The sequence below is a fragment of the Saimiri boliviensis genome, chromosome 11 (assembly GCF_048565385.1).
Source record: "Saimiri boliviensis isolate mSaiBol1 chromosome 11, mSaiBol1.pri, whole genome shotgun sequence".
Lineage (NCBI taxonomy): Eukaryota > Metazoa > Chordata > Mammalia > Primates > Cebidae > Saimiri > Saimiri boliviensis.
Genome location: NC_133459.1, coordinates 102,894,282 through 102,912,572, shown reverse-complemented (window position 1 = coordinate 102,912,572; position 18,291 = coordinate 102,894,282). Strand labels below are relative to the sequence as shown.

General features: G+C 41.0%; 1 protein-coding gene across 5 annotated transcripts; it reads left to right on the top strand.

The window, feature by feature from the left end:
• The first annotated feature begins 556 nt into the window (after nt 1-556).
• PRPF38B (pre-mRNA processing factor 38B) lies at nt 557-9,687 on the top strand. Of its 5 annotated transcripts, none has more exons than XM_039460884.2 (7): nt 557-1,118; nt 1,844-1,896; nt 4,186-4,254; nt 4,526-4,677; nt 4,760-4,820; nt 7,116-7,339; nt 7,668-9,687. In XM_039460884.2, exons 3-7 carry the CDS (start codon nt 4,243-4,245, stop codon nt 8,524-8,526), a joined length of 1,308 nt encoding a protein of 435 aa, XP_039316818.1. In that variant the 5' UTR covers nt 557-1,118; nt 1,844-1,896; nt 4,186-4,242; the 3' UTR covers nt 8,527-9,687. The 5 variants fall into 5 exon arrangements, with proteins under 5 accessions (XP_039316818.1, XP_039316820.1, XP_003933435.1 ...); XM_039460886.2 differs by having other exon boundaries at nt 4,186-4,264; XM_003933386.3 differs by lacking the exon at nt 1,844-1,896.
• The last annotated feature ends 8,604 nt before the right edge of the window (nt 9,688-18,291 follow it).

Sequence of the window (18,291 nt, the reverse complement as noted above, 5' to 3'; positions counted from 1 at the left end):
AGATGCCTGGAACAGTCTACTAGGCGCTACGAGAACATTAGCTCTTTCAATGCTCACAACAGCCCAGCCAGATGTTATCTCATCTTACCGTTGAATAAATTTAAGACCTCTGGCTGGACACTACAGGCTGGCGAAGGACATGACCTTTGATCAGAATCTCATGGAGGAGTGGGGTCCCTGACCACTGTCTCTTCCAGAGATCCTTAAAACTAAGACCCCAGGAGACCCTCTCGGATACTCTGCAGGAGTCAAGAGTCACAATATTAGCAAGCACATCGCAGCCCTGCGAACTCTTTCTGGCTCAACTCTCGACAGAAGAAATCAAGCCCCAGTCAAAACACAACAACAGATTAGGCCTATCACCCTCTCCCCCGCGCCCCACAATTCTCAGGAGAAATCCCCTCGGAGTCAGGTAGGGAGGTCACTGCAGCGACTTCAGGGTGCAGAGATCGCGGGGAACTCGTTAGAGGACGCTCCAGCCCACCTGGGCGTCTCTGATTGGCCGCCAGCTCGGCTTGGAACGCTGGGGTGCATGGCGTCATATCCGCCGGGCCCGCCATCTTGTTCCCAGGGGCAGTTGGCGGAAGAGATCGAGCTCCCAGGCCGCCGGGTCGCCTTCTGCGTGGAGTTCTCGCGGTCTGCGTTTCGCTGTCTGCTCTCGGCCCGGGGTGCTTTTGTCGGCGTCCCGCTTACCCTCCCTTACCCGGCTGGGGCACAGTGAGGCGGCCCCTTCTCCCGACGACGTTCCATGGAGTAGGGTCCCGGACCGTTGTCCCGAAGAGCGAGATCGAGCTTGGCCCCCTCCCCCCCCTCCTTCCCTCCCTCCTTCCTTCCGCCGCAACATGGCTAACAACAGCCCCGCGCTGACGGGCAACTCGCAGCCGCAGCACCAGGCGGCCGCTGCCGCGGCTCAGCAACAGCAGCAGTGCGGCGGCGGCGGCGCCACCAAGCCAGCGGTCTCGGGCAAGCAGGGCAATGTGCTCCCGCTGTGGGGCAACGAGAAGACCATGAACCTCAACCCCATGATCTTAACCAACATCCTGTCGTCGCCTTACTTCAAAGTACAGCTCTACGAGCTCAAGACCTACCACGAGGTGGTGGACGAGATCTACTTTAAGGTACGAAGCGTGTAGGCCTTGGGCTTGGGGGTAAGTTTGGAAGAGGGGGTATGGAAGGAAACGGGCGGAGGCGGCCCCTGAAATCTGAAGATTTGTGGGTGGGGGAAGGTGGTTCGGCGAGGTGGGAGCTGCGGCCTGTAGTCTTGTTTGGGAGGGGTCGGACTGGGGCCGCCCTCTGGTTTCCATTTTAGATTTTTAGGGCCGGGAGAGCCCGCCACTATCGATCTCTCTCCTCCCCCAACCTCCTGCCCACCCTTGGGGGGACTTGGGCAGGAGGGGTGGGGGAGAGGAAGAAAGAGTAACAGAAACCTTTCCAGTTTACAGCTTTAAAATTATTCCTTTTGACGTGGATCTACTGAGCGCCAACTTGTTGGTGCTTCTCCCGCTCACCCCTGGCCAGGGCGTGTAATGACTTCAGTGTTGGCCTCGTGTTGTTGGTACTCACTATCCGATCCAGACAGGGAAATGGTCAGTGCGTGTGTGTCGGGTGGGGTGGGGGGGATGAGGGTGGAGAGGTGCCATTTCTAGAGGTGTACAGAAGGCCTGGAAATTTTCCCAGCAGGAAGTCAGGAGTAAGAGGTCTCAGCCACCTGTGCATTGGGCTTATTTAGAATTATCTGGGCCCTGGGCTTCTGCGGCAGGGTCGGTGCTGGCTTGGCTGTGCTGGGGAGCTCACCTGGCGCCTCCTCACTGCACTCTTGTCTCAGTTCTTGTTTCGTTAGCAGGATTGACTCAGTCTTGCAGCGAGGCTCGGAGCAGCCCAGGGTCGCAGGTAGAGGTATGCACTATTAATCATGCTCAATCGCCATAAATGCATTTCCCTGGTTAAATGAACGGCTAATTAGATTTTTTTTTTTTTTTTGGGCCATTACTTTTGGTCTTTTCGACAATTAGGTAGGCTTTTTCCACTTCCCTGCAAATTATGTAGTATAAAAAATATCTTCCAGGCCTCCGAAGGTTAATTTCTATTAAGAATATTAATAATAGCCTTAGTGGTCTTTAAATATTTTATCTGGAGTGTCTAATATACAATCCATTTTTGTCTATAATGATTCTTAAAAACTGACAGATCACACAAAGTGTTTTCTGTCGTTGGAACCTATTAGTGTAGAGATGTTAACAAAAGGACATTCTCTTTTTGTTTTGCCCACCTTTTCTTCCCAGTTAAGTAATTAGGTTATTGAAGGATTTTGAGAGATTAGTTGCTTTTTATAGAAAACATCTTGAGAAATACAGTTCAACTATGGGTCGATAAAGTACACAAAGAAATTTGGAATCCTCTTATTAGAGTCTATAGTAGGTCTGATTGTAATTCTATAAATTAGTTTTTTTAGTTTTTAAAAGGTAAGATCTTTTTAACATGAATACAGTGTGGTGAATAACATTTAATCCTTAGCTTTATTTATGCAGTAAACTTTAAACAGTTAAAAATTGGTTCCAGCTCTTTTTGCGGCAGGTTCTGTTTTCTAACATAGGCAAAATGTTAATGTAATAGAGGAAAGACTCGGTTTTAAGTTTCAAATGTGTTTTGAAACAAGATTCTACCAGGAATTGTTTTTAAATTCCGTTAAAAAACTAAAGACCCAGCTTTTTATTAATATTACCAAGACATTCAGATTAAATACTCACTGAAATATGTAGGTTTCCAACTTTGTATTGCATCCAGTCCTGACTTTGGCTAGCTTTTAAGGAATGGAAACATCTTTTATATAAGCAATCTGTGGGGAGGAAAGGAAACGTTAAAGCACTGCAAAATAGTGTAGTGCTTAAACTTAAATGCATGCTTTTCTATCTAAAGCCATTGTTCAGTTCTACCAAGTGTTACCGTGTGTGGGTGGAAATAGAGTTTTAGAAATACCTAGTGAAAAAAATGGAATTTTTTTGTTCTAAAAAAAAAAAAAACCAAGATGGGTCTTCCTTCTTGGATTCTCTTTAGAGCTAATATTCTTTTGTAGTTGTTGTTGCCATTTTCTTTTTTTTTTTTTGAGACAGAGTTTCACTCTTGTTACCCAGGCTGGAAGTGCAATGGCACGACGCCTCCTGGGTTCAGGCAATTCTCCTGCCTCAGCCTCCTGAGTAGCTGGGATTACAGGCACACGCCACCATGCCCAGCTAATTTTTTTGTATTTTTATTAGAGACAGGGTTTCACCATGTTGACCAGGATGGCCTCGATCTCTTGATCTCGTGATCTCGTGATCCACCCGCCTCGGCCTCCCAAAGTTCTGGGATTACAGGCTTGAGCCACCGCGCGGCCTGTTGCTATTTTTAGATAAGGAATGGTTTTTATAAGATGTTCCACTTAGCAAATATGATACTGTGTATGCCAGTGACTAGTCACACTCAGTTTTTGACAGAGTTTATACTCTGGGGAATAATTGGATTGATTCACGTATAATAAGGCTGAAGCTTAAGTATCACAATGATCTCTGTAAGTGTGGCCTTTGTAATTTTATCTTTAATCAGGAATAAACCTGATCCTGGTGGACAAAATGTACAAATAAAAAGTTCCATAATTTTGCATCACAAGTAACTCATCACTGTTTTAGCAATTTTTTTAAGTAATTTTCCTTAATTTTATAATGTAGATTTTAAATTACAGTAAATTTGAACTGTTGAAGATATTTTGAAGTTTTTCAAATTAATGCTTAAACTTCATTAATACTTTTTGCTTTAAATTGGAGACTTAAATCCATTTTTCAAGGAAAATATTTTAAAAGCAACTCATAAGGTAGAAAGTTAAAATATTATCAAATAGTTTTTGCAACCAAGTGAGACTATAGAAATTTTCTGACTCCCAGATGTAGATATCAGCTCTTTATAAAGCTAGTTCAGTGGGAGTTCTCCTCTGCAAAGCCATTAAGGTGTAGCTTTATGGGTGGTGTTTAAATGTCTAAGCAGTTTTTCCAAAAATGATTTACACACTTGATGTCAGTAAACATAATATATACTTAATGACAAAATAATTTTGGAAGAGCTGCTCTGTTATGGACTTGGGTTTACTTTTGTCAGGCTTTTAAACGAATTCAAAGTATGAATGTTTGTTGTGTTCCTCTTTTCTATTTTCAGGTCACGCACGTTGAACCATGGGAGAAAGGAAGCAGGAAAACAGCAGGCCAGACAGGGATGTGCGGAGGGGTAAGTAGAAGTACGTGCATTTTTCAGTTTTTCTGTGTCTGATAACTATGTTTATATTTAGAAAACTAGAGGCCTGTCAGTTATACACTTAACTGACAATTTTTTAAATCGGAATTCAAGTGTTCAGTGAAATAGGATTAGAAAAGTGTTACTTTATAATGCCTCTTAGTTCAGGATTATGGCTTGTTATTAATACCTAACAGGATTAATCAATTGGTATTAAGTGTCTGTTAATTATTTTACTTCTTTTTCTTAACTCTTTCCCCTAAAGGTTCGAGGTGTTGGAACAGGAGGAATTGTTTCTACAGCATTTTGCCTGTTATACAAATTATTTACCCTCAAGTTAACCCGAAAGCAAGTGATGGGTCTTATAACACACACAGACTCTCCATATATTAGAGCGCTTGGATTTATGTATATAAGGTGAGGGTGCGTTTATGTATATTTCCAGTAAATACCTCATTTTAGTTTACATACGTTTAATAAGAGTCTTTTGTAATTCTAGATATACACAGCCCCCTACAGATCTATGGGACTGGTTTGAATCCTTCCTTGATGATGAAGAGGTATGTCAAAAAGGGTAATAAATTATTTTTCCTCTGATTACACTCATTTTTTCTTGTCTTTAATTTATTGGTGGTTTAATGACTTCAAGAATTTCCTGTAGTTAAATATTTCAGTCAGATACTTTTGGAATTAATGTTCGTTTCCTGAGATCTGATGGCTTTTGTGTATTTTAGGGTAAATTTCTGAAGTTTTATTTTCTTGTTTTTAAATTGTTTAAATGTATTTGGTAACTATTGGAAATTTTCTCTTCTTAATTATGTTCTGTGTATTGTATTGATTCTGAATTGTATAGTTGATAGTGACTTTTCAGGATGGGTCATGCTCAAGACTGAAGCGGTAAAAGACATGCACATGGAATACTAACCGTAGCTTTTTTTTTTTCCTGTAAGATTTCAGTTCTTCACCCTCTAACTTCTTCCAAGTATCAGTATTCCCACTTGCATAGAAGTGCAGAATTGAAGAGCTGGGTGTTACATAAATAGGCTAAGTGTTTGGATGACTTGTTCAAGGTGACAAAATTTTAATTCCAGCTTTCTGACTCCTAGTACGCTACACATATATTTTTTAAAATTCTTTAATTGGAATTTGAGTCTCCCTAATCTGAAATATTAAGTTAGATTTAAATCATATATGCATGTGTGTACTAGGAGAGAATAATACAAAGTAAATCATGTATGCATTGACTGGGCATGGTGGCTCACCCTTGTAATCCCAACACTTCGAGAGTTCAAGACCAGCCTGAGCAATATAGTGAGACTTCATCTCTACAGAAAAAAAAAGATTAAAAATTAGCTGAACATACAGGCATACATCTTAGTCCCAGCTACTTGGGAGGCTGGGGTGGGAGGATCACTTGAGCCCAGGAGGCAGAATTTGCAGTGAGCCTAGATTATTGCCACTGCACTCCAGCCTGGGCAACAGAGTAAGACCCTTTCTCAAAACAAAACAATATCATATATGCATTAATTTACTTACATAGTGAAGTCCAACATCTCAAAGTGTACTCAATAATGAAATAATGAGCTATATTATCCATATGTCTGCCCATTCTGCTACTTTGTGTTTTAAGATTCATAAAGCAGACTTTGAGTGCTATGTGTCAGTAGTCTATTTACAGAGTTCATCCAAAGAATTTACTGAATTAAAGGGTGGTTCTAATGGAAATGTATTTTGTCATTACATGCACACCTAAAAAAAACTCACTCATTTAGACACAGAGAACTTTCATTTTTTTCTCTACCCCCTTTTTTTTTTTTTGGCCTGTTAACTGAGTTAATAACTGGAAGTAAAATATGTTTTAAATCACAATCTTTAGCGTCTTTTTATCTTTAGATGGGTTTTTCAGACTGACTGAAGCACTTCTGTTTTTAAAAAAGTATGTTCCTCTTCATAATTGGTGTTGTATTGGTTTTGTTTCTAGATGCCTCTATTTTATGTTTTTTATTGTGTTTACAAACCTGAGGTCCTCTGTTTAAGCTAACTTACTGTTTTCTTCCTTAGATATCTGCAGCGATTATATTTGGAAATACTGTATATCTGAACACTTAAATGTGTGTGAGTGCAAGCAGTTTTACCTTTAGCTCTTGTTTTCCTGTTTAGATAACAAATCTCACTTTCCTTGTGTGCTTGCACTATAGGTTTGGGACTGACAATAGCTGACTAACATGTCCTGAGCTGTGAGAGGGCATAGCAAGAAGGCCTTCATGCGGTAATGACCCTTTTCAGAGACAATGGTCATCATGGATTATGCGTTTCCAATTATTTGTTCATTTATTTATTTTCTACATAACTAAATTAGAAACCTCACTGCTTCATGGCAGTTGGTTTGCTATTGCTTCCAGTTTTATCAGGGCTTCATTTTATATTAGAGCTGTTAAAAGATAACTTTTAGACAGGAATTATCTAAAGTAGATCATATGTAGCTAGGTTATGGTGCTAGGTGTATGATGTGTGCAAATATGTCCACAGAAATAAATACATAGTAGGTATGTGGAATGTAAATTTAAGTCAGTCGTTCCACATAATTTAGAAATGTAAGGGGCTTTTTCATATTATTAACTGAGTGAGATCAATTCCCTTTATGCCCATGTGGCTGCAGGATTTGTTCTCACCTGCATGCACACACTAAGCCCAAATATTTCTGTTCATTCATTGCCAGATTAGGATATGAAAATAAAATTTTTCTGTTAGAATTTTTTTGTATTGAGAATCCAAAGATGGTAATATTTTTATAGTATTCGTGTGTATATAGAAATACATTTTTGACGGCTAGGGCATCTTTTGTGTTTCTGTAGGACCTAGATGTGAAGGCTGGTGGAGGCTGTGTAATGACCATTGGAGAAATGCTACGATCTTTTCTCACAAAACTGGAGTGGTTTTCTACCTTGTTTCCAAGAATTCCAGTTCCAGTTCAAAAGAATATTGATCAACAGATTAAAACCCGACCTAGAAAAATTAAGAAAGAAGGGAAGGAAGGCGTTGAGGAAATAGATAGACATGTTGAACGCAGACGTTCAAGGTAATGTCACTCTTGAATTATGCTTATTTTTTATGTATGTTTTATGCAAAGTTAATGGTTCTGAGAAATAGCAAGTTCTTAGGAATTTGTTTTTACTGTTTATTAGTTTGTCACTTTTACCCCCCCCAAAAGTTATTTTCTTTCTTTCAGGGCTTTTTCTGTAAAATTATGCATCTGTAAATGAGAAGTCAAATTTTTTGCTTTAATGACTCTTGACGTGGACTTAAGCTTGAGGACCTGAATAAATAATGCCGTTAAAAGTTTTGTTATGAAAAAATTTGTATATGCTTTATTCATTGAAATTTTTTGTTGTCTCTGTCTTCCTTAGGTCTCCAAGGAGATCTCTGAGTCCACGGAGGTCCCCAAGAAGATCAAGAAGTAGAAGTCATCATCGAGAGGGCCATGGGTCTTCTAGTTTTGACAGAGAATTAGAAAGAGAGAAAGAACGCCAGCGACTAGAGCGTGAAGCCAAAGAAAGGGAGAAAGAACGTCGAAGATCCCGAAGTATTGATCGGGGGTTAGAACGCAGGCACAGCAGAAGTAGGGAAAGGCATAGAAGTCGCAGTCGGAGTCGTGATAGGAAAGGGGATAGAAGGGACAGGGATCGGGAAAGAGAGAAAGAAAATGAGAGAGGTAGAAGACGAGATCGTGACTATGATAAGGAAAGAGGAAACGACCGAGAAAAAGAGAGAGAGCGATCAAGAGAAAGGTCCAAGGAACAGAGAAGTAGGGGAGAGGTAGAAGAGAAGAAACATAAAGAAGACAAAGATGATAGGCGGCACAGAGATGACAAAAAAGATTCCAAGAAAGAGAAAAAACACAGTAGAAGCAGAAGCAGAGAAAGGAAACACAGAAGTAGGAGTCGAAGTAGAAATGCAGGGAAACGAAGTAGAAGTAGAAGCAAAGAGAAATCAAGTAAACATAAAAACGAAAGTAAAGAAAAATCAAATAAACGAAGTAGAAGTGGCAGTCAAGGAAGAACTGACAATCTTGAAAAATCAAAAAAATGGGAACATAGTCCCAGCAAAGAAAAATCTAGAAAGCGTAGTGGAAGCAAAGAACGTTCCCACAAACGAGATCACAGTGATAGTAAGGACCAGTCAGACAAATACGATCGTCGAAGGAGCCAAAGTATAGAACCAGAGAGCCAAGAAAAACAACATAAAAACAAAGAGGAGACTGTGTGAAAATATTTTGTAAAAGTGGATCACATTGAATCCTATAAATGAGTAAATCTGCTTTTTTTTCCCCCAAGTTGAGGTTGTGCAGTAGTTCGCACTCCTCAAGCTCTCCCTGTAGGCTGCATTTTCATTTCCTCTTTTGTGTAGGGAAGTGCCTTTGTAATTCCATTTATTGCATTGATGTTTTCACCCAGTTGTTAAGTTTGATACATGATGCACAGATTGTTCTTGCATTTTTATTGTTTGTTTTTGAAATGTACAGTCTGTACATATGTCCTGAAATGTTTTAATTCCTTTGGCATGGTTGCCATGTTGGTCAAATTTGTATAAGGCAATAAACTGCCACTAATCTATTTTTGTTTTGTAGGTGTGGGATTATGGTTTGTGTACTGAAGTTAGCATGGCTGTGCTTTTCGTAATAGAATGCTAAAGACTTTGAGAATGGATCTTGGATGTCTGTTAGAAGAGAAATATGTGCTGTCAATATACATGAAGGCAGCATTGTAGGATTAACATTCTTGTCCACTGTATATTATCTTGGAAGGCTCTTGTTAATATGTTACACTTAATATTCTCCACAGTTACCCTTAGAGAGAATTTATGAGAAGTTAGTTTCTGATGCAGAGGTTTTTAGGCTGTAATTTCATGAAAAGTCCTTTTAGCATTCTACCTCAAAGGGACACTTAGTATGCCTAAAATTTATTCACTTAGTTTTCCTTTTTTATTTGAAAAAAATACATGACATGTAATCTTTTTTCTTGAATTCTTTCTCGATTTTGAAGTACTATATTAAAGAAAAAAGTTAAGGTCTAAAGCCTAGCATTCTTGCAGAACCCTGTACTAACATGTAATTGGGAGAGGGTGGGGCAAACAAGTAGAGAAACAGATTCCAGCCTCAAGCTTCCAAAGCATTTTTATAAATGGAAAATCCTTAAATTATGAAACAGCTTGATATAGTATCCTTTTTTTAAAATTCAGAGCTTTTTTTATTGATAATGGAGATTGCTGTTGGAGTTTTTAATCTAGAACAGAGGAGTATTCAAAGTAATGCTATGCTGCATTATTTAAGACTATCAGCAAATTATTTGATAGATTGTTCTTATGACTTGTATTCTGATTACAGAGAACCATCATGAGTGTGGAATAAATACTGGATTAAATCCTTTATCCTGGGTCTTGGCTTTTCCCCAATTTGTTAACCTTTTTTTAAATGTATTGTTAGTGTGGAAATTGATGAAATGCCAGTAGAGTCACACTTTTTGTACAGGGATGTCTTAGTGGCCAGATGACAAGTGAATTTTAAAGAAATGCATAGACTGGGATTGGGTTTGTGATAATAATCCTTATTCTTGATCATGGCAGTTCCCTTTGTCAGTGGTTGTTACATGTGTCATTAATTTGTTCCATGTCAAAGATGTTTTTTGAAATACCTTTCACTTAGACAATATGTTAACCTTTTTTTTTTTTTTTTTTTTTTTTTTTTTTTAATTTGGACATGAAGGAAATTCTTTAAGATAACTCACCCAATTCTTTTTAGAAAAGAAAATAGAGGTCGAAAGTAATGTCGTCAGTGCTAGAGCTAAAACTGAGTATTCTTACAGTGTAGTGATCCCGCCACACATTGATGTTTGTTTTATCTCACTGGTTATACTGGCCGACTAATGGGCCCTCAGAAGCCACTTTGCAGAGGTGTTAAATGGAGCAGATGAGTACACTTGCAGGAGTCCTCCGTAGGTGGGCTTAACATTTGGACCACTCCATTTTAGAAAAATCATTAAATGAGGAAATTCATTTTAAAAGGATATGCTTTTTAAGAAAATTCTGTGGTCTTAAATTGAGCATCAAGTGAGTTGGTACTATAGACACCTAGAATTAGAAAATCGTAAATATGAAAACCACTAGATTTATCTTGTGTTGAAAATCTATTTTTAGCATACCTAGATTATGGGGCTGCTACTATGGATGTGGTTCCACATGAAATGTTTATATGATTGTGTATTTTAGGTAAAATGTGGAAAGCATTTAAATTACTTCAAATGGAGGTGAAAGAACTATCGCCTTGATTGATAGTTTGATGATGGTCACTATACATTTGATTTCTTACGGGGTTTTTTGTTTGTTTTGAGATGGGGCCTGGCTCTGTCACCCAGACTGTGTACAGTGGTACAGTCTGTTCACTGCAATCTCCACTTCCCTGGCTCAAGTGAGCCTCCCACCTCAGTCTCCGGAGTTACTGGGACCAGAGGTACATGCCACCACACCCAGCTAATTTTTGTATTTTTGGCAGGAGTGGCGGGGTGGGGAGGGGGTGGTTTCGCCATGTTGCCCAGTCTGATCCTGAACTCCTGGCCTCAAGTGATCCACTCACCTCAGTCTCCCAAAGTGCTGTGTTTACAGGTGTGAGCTACCATGCCCAGCCCTTCTTAAATGATTTTTAAATAATGTTTGCTTTTGAGGAAAATTATGGTAGGTATGAGAACATGTAAATTATGCTAGTTATTGCTATATATATGCATGATTTATTTGGAGAGTGGCTTCCTAAGGAGCTGGGAAAACAAGTGGCTATGAAAGACATCTCACATCTCTTGAGACGTGAGAACACTTAGACACAGGGAGGGGAACATCACACACTGGGGCCTGTCAGATGGTAGGGGGTTAGGGGACTGATAGCATTAGGAGAAATACCTGATGTAGATGATGGTTTAATGGGTGCAGCAAACCTTGATGGCATGTGTATACCTATGTAACCTGCACGTTCTGCACATGTATCCCAGAACCTAAAGTATAATTTAAAAAAAAAAAAAATACAGCTTAATATAACTAGCATCCTCCATCCAGTTTTTGTACTCACTGAAATGATTTCACCTTTCCATGTATTAATATCTTTGCCTGGTTTTTAATGTTAAGTTTGGGATTAAATTCTATATACACCAGGTAGTATACCATCGATCTTAATTTTTAATATAAGATGTTCATTTTAGGCTGGGCACGGTGGCTCACGCCTGTAATCCCAACACTTTGGAAGGCCAAGACGGGCAGATCACCTGAGTTCAGGAGTTTGAGACCAGCCTGGCCAACATGGTGAAACCCTGTTTCTACTAAAAGTACAAAAGTTAGCTTGGTGTGGCGGCAGGCGCCTGTAATCCAGCTACTCGGGAGGCTGAGGCAGGAGAATCGCTTGAACAGGGGAGGCGGAGGTTTCAGTGAGCGCCACTGCACTCCAGCCCAGGCCACAGAGCGAGGCTCCGTCTCGAAAAAAAAAAAAAAAAAAATTATTTTAATATTGCCCAGTTTATCTCTCACTCTGGGTTAGTAATCCCAGCACTTTGCGGGGACCAAGGCGGGCAGATAACGAGGTCAGGAGTTCGAGGCAAGCCTGGCCAACATGGCGAACCCGGTCTCTCCTAAAAATACAAAAATTAGGCGGGCATGGTGGCATGCTCCTGTAGTCCCGGCTACTCGGGAGGCTGAGGCAGGAGAATCGCTTGAACTCAGGAGGCGGAGGTTGCAGTCAGCTGAGATCATGCCACTGCACTCCAGCCTGGGTGACAGACCAAGACTCCGTCTCAAAAAAACAAAAAAAAAAAAACAAAAAAAAAAACGGGGATTGGTGGTAGGCGCCTGTAATCCCAGCTACTCAGGAGGCCAAGGCAGGAGAATCGCTTTGAACCTGGGAGGCGGAAGTTGCAGTGAGCCGATATCTCACCACTGCACTCCACCTTGGGCGACAGAGGGAGACTATCAACAAAAAAAAATACCCTAAAATTCGTGTTTAGTTTCAAAGGAACTCATGAACTGCCCTAGGATGTTGGTTCTGTTCATTAACTGATTTTTTTTAAAGCTATGCTTAGATGTACAGTATTTGGGAATTAATAGCATGATAAACCAAAAATGTAAGTTCCTAAGAGTACTTAGGCAGTTAGTTCAAAAGGCAGTATTTATTTTGTTTTTTTACTTAAAGTTGCAGAGGAAGAAAAAATGGCAATGGTATTCACTTAATTCTCTTCCTTAAAAGTTGTCCTTTATGAATATAAAGTTTTTGGTTAGTAGAAACGAGGTCCCACCGCTGGTAGTTTATACGTCTTTCAACTGATGCCAACGTGTGACCTCACTGACTAGTTGACCACTTGTCAGGTGATATTGGCCAACTGGTGGGCGTTGATTCTGGCCCTAGTTTAATTCTATCATGTAAATGCTGAAATCAGCCATGAATGACTAAATTATAGGACCTCTTAAGTGGAGCTGATTTCATGTGGCAAGAAACACTTCTTGATAATGTCAGTCTCTGAAATTCCCCCTCCGTCATTCCATCCTGTAACGTCCCATAGCACTTTGCCAGTACCTCTGAAATGGCATTTATTGGGACCATTGTCTATCAACATTTGTTATTGTGGGAAACAACGTGCATGATGGCATGAACACAAATGGAGACTGTTAGCATCATGGCTGACTTAAAATCCATTATTTGATTTCTCAGAGCATCGATATTCAAAGGATTTCTATTTACATAATCATGATCCACAATGTATTGCACAGATACATATAGGGGTGTGTGTGTGTGTGTGTGTGTGTGTGTGTGTGTGTGTTGGCGGGGAGTGGAGGGTGCGTTTTCAGCCTATTGTAAAAAGAGAACTGACCTTACAGCATTTCATGTAAACCCTGAGGTTTTGTCAGTGATTGGAAAAAGAACTACTTATTGCAAAGAAATCCTTACATAAGCTTCCCTGATCTGTAGATACTTAAAGTCCACCAATCTTCAGCTATTTTCCTTGGCAGATTCTTGTTCTGGCCATTCTGAAGCTGAATTATTTCTCTATTTCTTGAGTCAGTGGAATTATTCACACACATCCCTGCCACTGCCCTCCAACGAATTCCATCAGCTGTGAACTCCTAACATCCAAAATAAACATATAATCTAAGTGAAAACAAACAGTGCTTGCTGAGCTAATGCAAGGGAAGATTTGATTCCTTGTCTTCTCCTTCCCTCTCATTTAGAAATTTCAAAGTCAGTGTCCTGGATATTCAACTATACCAATAGAGGGAATGTCTTAAATGCAGCACTCATCCAGTCAATCCAGGTCCTGGTTCAGTGAACATTTCCTGAATTAAGTGTTCCATGAGTTATGCTGAACCTTGTGCAGAGACAGCCAGTGAGTTCTGGATGTGCCAGTTACCTATTCATTTTCTAGCTCCACATCCACCTTTTATTTCCCAGCTTTGTGATTCTGGAGCTGGACTTTTAAACATTTTTCTGTTGCCAGCTGGCATAATCTTAAGCTTGTCAGTGGAAGATGCTGGAGGGAGATGTGTTTTCTTTTTTCTTTTTGCTTCTGCATTGTGTAGGGCAGGGGTCCCCAAACTTTTTACACAGGGGGCCAGTTCACTGTCCTTCAGACCATTGGAGGGCCGGGCTATGCAAGGTGTGACACCCTTCACAGCCAGCACTGCTGCCTCCACTATCCCAGACAGCGGTATACAGTGTCACAGGCCCAGCACCGCCTCCAGTGCTGTACACAGGGATGGCGGTGATCAGCCTGTGACTCTGTGTATACAGCGTCCTGGACATCTGCAGCAGCGGTGGGCCTCTTCTGTGGGAAGCCCACTGCTGCATGTTTCCCCTATTATAAGACACCTCCTAAAAATAAGACAGCCCCCGTCTTTTGGGGGTAAAATTAATATAAGACGGGGTCTTATAATAGGGGAAACACGGTGTGTAGTAACATGGAGGGACACTTTTGGGCAAAGGGAGGTTATAGGGGCCATTATGTTGTACATTTGAGGGAGTATGGGGGCCATTGTACTGTGTAGTAATGGTTATAGCGCTTTGCCTTTCTTCCTACTTCTGCTGTTATTTCACACTGCTTCCGGTGATGTGGGGCGCTGCAGCCACAGACCGGATGTGCGTCATATGATGCTCTTCCGGAGCCATGATGCGTGCGTCCCGCGTCACCGGAAGTAGTACTGTATGTGAGCAATGCCGCGCTTTGCGGTGCCGCCACATACTGTGCTCCTCTCATGCATAATAATGTTTGTTGTTATCAAGATTTGCAGTGTGTGTGGGTGCTCAAGTGAATTCTATTTTCCATGAATCTCAAATGTAAGGTGCTATACTGACAGATGTCGTCATCTCTGTCATCACAATAATAACCAACATTCATCTAGGATGAACTTTTTACACAGGAGGCCAGTTCACTGTCCCTCAGGCCGTTGGAAGGCCGCCACATACTGTGCTCCTCTCACTGACCACCAATAAGAGAGGTGCCCCTTCCTGAAGTGCGGCAGGGGGCCAGATAAATGGCCTCAGGGGGCCGCATGCGGCCCACGGGCCGTAGTTTGGGGACCCCTGGTGTAGGGGCTAGTGGCATGTAGAGCACTCAGTGATACCTATCCCCCAGCAAATTTCCAAAGCATCTCATTGAGAGAAGTGGGAGTTCCCCGCAAGTCCACGAGTTCCCCTGCCAGCTTCCTAGCAAGTTTGCTCGTGCTCCAGCAGGCAGTTGCCCAGGAGTTTCAGCAGGACCCCACAGGTTTCCCAGTAAGTCTCGATGGCACCCCAGTGGTGGTGTCCTAGCTAGTTTTGTTGACACCCTCTGCTCTCCAGCCCCCACCGTCAGCATCTCAGCATTTGCTGAGAAGCTACAACTGCACCCTCTCCAACAAGGTCTGAACCTCAGTCTTGCAAGGGAATGTCTCTCAAACGTTTTTCTTTTTGGTTTTGGTTTTGTGTGTTCGTTTGTTTGTTTTTTGATGGTTATTGTTGTTTTAGACAGAGACTTGCTCCGTCACCCAGGCTGGAGTGCAGTGGCACAATCATAGCTCGCTGCAGACTCAACCAAGGCTCAAGCCATCCTCCCACTTCAGCCTCCTGAGTGGCTAGGAAGGACTATGGGCAGGTGCCACTACAACTGGCCGATTTTTTTTTTTTTCATAGGGATGGGGTCTTACTGTGTTTCCCAAGCTGGTCTTGAACTCCTGGCCTCAAGCAATCCTCCCTCCTTGGCCTCCTGACACGCTGAGATTATAGGTGTGAGCCTGGCCACTTCTCCCAAATCTGTTCTTTTCTTGGATCCTCTGCCTCATCACTAGAGGTAATGGCTGCTCCCTGCACCCACTATTACTGTATTTTTTGAGTTCTCTCTACCTTTAATAATTAATCCCGTTACTAGTTAATAATTCTTTACATCAAACTTTCCCTCTTGGACGTATTTTGTGTTTTCTGTCTCTGGATTGGACCCTGAATGATACAAGGTATTAAAATGATGCGAATCATACAAATGCTGCCTCCTTTGGCTAGCTGATGAAGTAGTCTAGTATAAAGGGCTCAGGCCAAGAAGTTTGTTGAGAATTGTGTAAGTGAATCACACAGGCTTCTTTGAGAATTTTGACTGAAAACTAAGAATTGGTCAGTCCTTAGAAGAGTGGACATAGTTGTCTTACAACAGTGGCCGTGTGAAAGAGTCACTGGACTCCGAAGCTGCCTCGCTTCCTGCCGGCTTTTTCCTTCCAGTTTTTTCCCAGTCTGGTCAGTGAATATCCTTGCAATTTCTCTGTTTTCCTTAAGGTGGCCTGAGTTTCTCTTCCCTGGACCCAGGAGCCTAATTCTGATGTCTTTTATTGTAATAATCAGGAATCCCTGATCGGTAAGTGTTTTCCTAATATGTCCTAACATTGAGTTTTTAATCTGTCTATTCTTGTTAATGCCAGCAAGAAAATATCATCTATTTAATTTGAGCAAAAAAAGTTAAAAAAAAAAAAAAGTGTTTGCTTGTTTGTCTGGGACACGGTCTCACTCTGTTGCCCAGACTGGAGTACAGTGGCACAATCACGGCTCACTGCAGCCTCAACTTCCCAGGCTCAAGTGATCCTTCCACCTCAGCCTCCCAAGTAGGTGAGACTACAGGCAAGCACCACCACGCCTAGCTAATTTTTTGTATTTTTTTGTAGAGATGGGGTCTCACTGCATTGCCCAGACTGGTCTGGAACTCTTGGGCTCAAGCAATCCTCCCACCTTGGCCCCCTAAAGAGCTATGATTACAGGCATGAGATACCACAGCTGGCCCATAAAGGAAGTTTTATACAATTCCTTTTCTTTGGTAGAAATGGTCTGCCCTCAGCAGAAGGGAGATGTAGGGGTATGATGGAAGACTATATTATGGATGAGGGCCACTAAAACTCTTGCAGTTTCCAATTTTTTCCTGAACAGTTAATCCTACTCTATATTCCTTCTATATCCCTAAACAATTCTTTTTTCTCTCCCCTACAATGGCTGCTTCAAATATTTACTAGTTTCTGAAGTTCCTGCTCCATCTCCATATTCATTTCATATTCATATTCACTGCAGCCTTGACCTCCCTGGGCTCAAGCACTCCTTCCACCTCAGCCTCCCAAGTAGCTGGGACTACAGGCACATGCCATCACACCTGGATAATTTTTTATATTTTTGGTAGAGATGGGGTCTCTCCATGTTGCCCAGCCTGGTCTCAAACTTCTAGGCTCAAGTGATCCACCTGCCTTGGCCTCCCAAAGTGTTGGGATTATGGACGTGAACCACCGCACCTCTGTATCTTTCTGTTATGTTCTTTTTTTTGAGGGGGGGCTTCTGATTACAGGATATACTCACATATGTGAGTGTATATGTGTGTGTGTATACATATATATCTCTATATACATAAACACATATATAATTTCCCCCTATATTTTCTACTGGTAGGTAGGTTTTTTGTTTTTGTTTTTGTTTTTAGAAAGAAAAAAAGAATAATAAGAAAAAGAATAAAGAAGAGGAAGAAAGAGAAAGAGGCAGAGGGAGCGAGAATGGGGGTATTGCTTTGTTGCCCGGGCTAGAATGCAGTCTAAATATGGGTATGCCTATAATTGTCCTTAATAATGGAGACATGAAAGAAAATGAGGGAAGAGAATAACAAACAAGGAGCCAACCAACATTTCGTTTAAACTTCTAAGTTGATATGATGTGGTACTGATAAGAGTGTATATTTTGTGTAAAGTGGAGAGTTCTATAAATGTTAATTACGTTTACTTGTTCCAGATCTGAGTTCAAGTCCTGGATATCGTTGTTAATTTTCTGTCTCATTGATCTGTCTAATATTAATGTTGAAGTCTTCCACTATTATTATGTGGGAGTCTAAGTCTCTTTATAAGTCTTGTATGTCTGGGTATTCCTGTATTGGGTGCGTATATATTTAGGACCTTTAACTCTTCTTGTTGTTGTGTTGATTCTTTTATCATTATATAATGTCCTTCTTTGCTTCTTTTGATCTTTGTTGCTTTAAAGACTATTTTATCAGAGGCAAAAATTGTAACTTCTGTTTTTTATTTATTTATTTTTGCTCTCTAGTTGGTTGGTAAATCTTTCTCCATCCCTTGTTTTGAGTCTTTGTGTATCCTTGAATGTGAGATGGGTCTGGATGCAGCATACAGTTTTAGTTTTTTGTCCAAATTGCCTGTCTTTGAATTGAGGAAATTAGTCAATTTAAATTTAGAATTAATAATGATATATGTGAGTTTAATACTGCCATTTAATATTAGCTGGCTATTTTGCCCATTAGTTGATGTAAATTCTTCATTATATTGATGTTCTTTACTTTTTGGTATTTTTTAGAAAGGCTGATACTGAGGCCGGGCGCGGTGGCTCAAGCTTGTAATCCCAGCACTTTGGGAGGCCGAGGCGGGTGGATCACGAGGTCGAGAGATCGAGACCATCCTGGTCAACATGGTGAAACCCCGTCTCTACTAAAAATGCAAAAAATTAGCTGG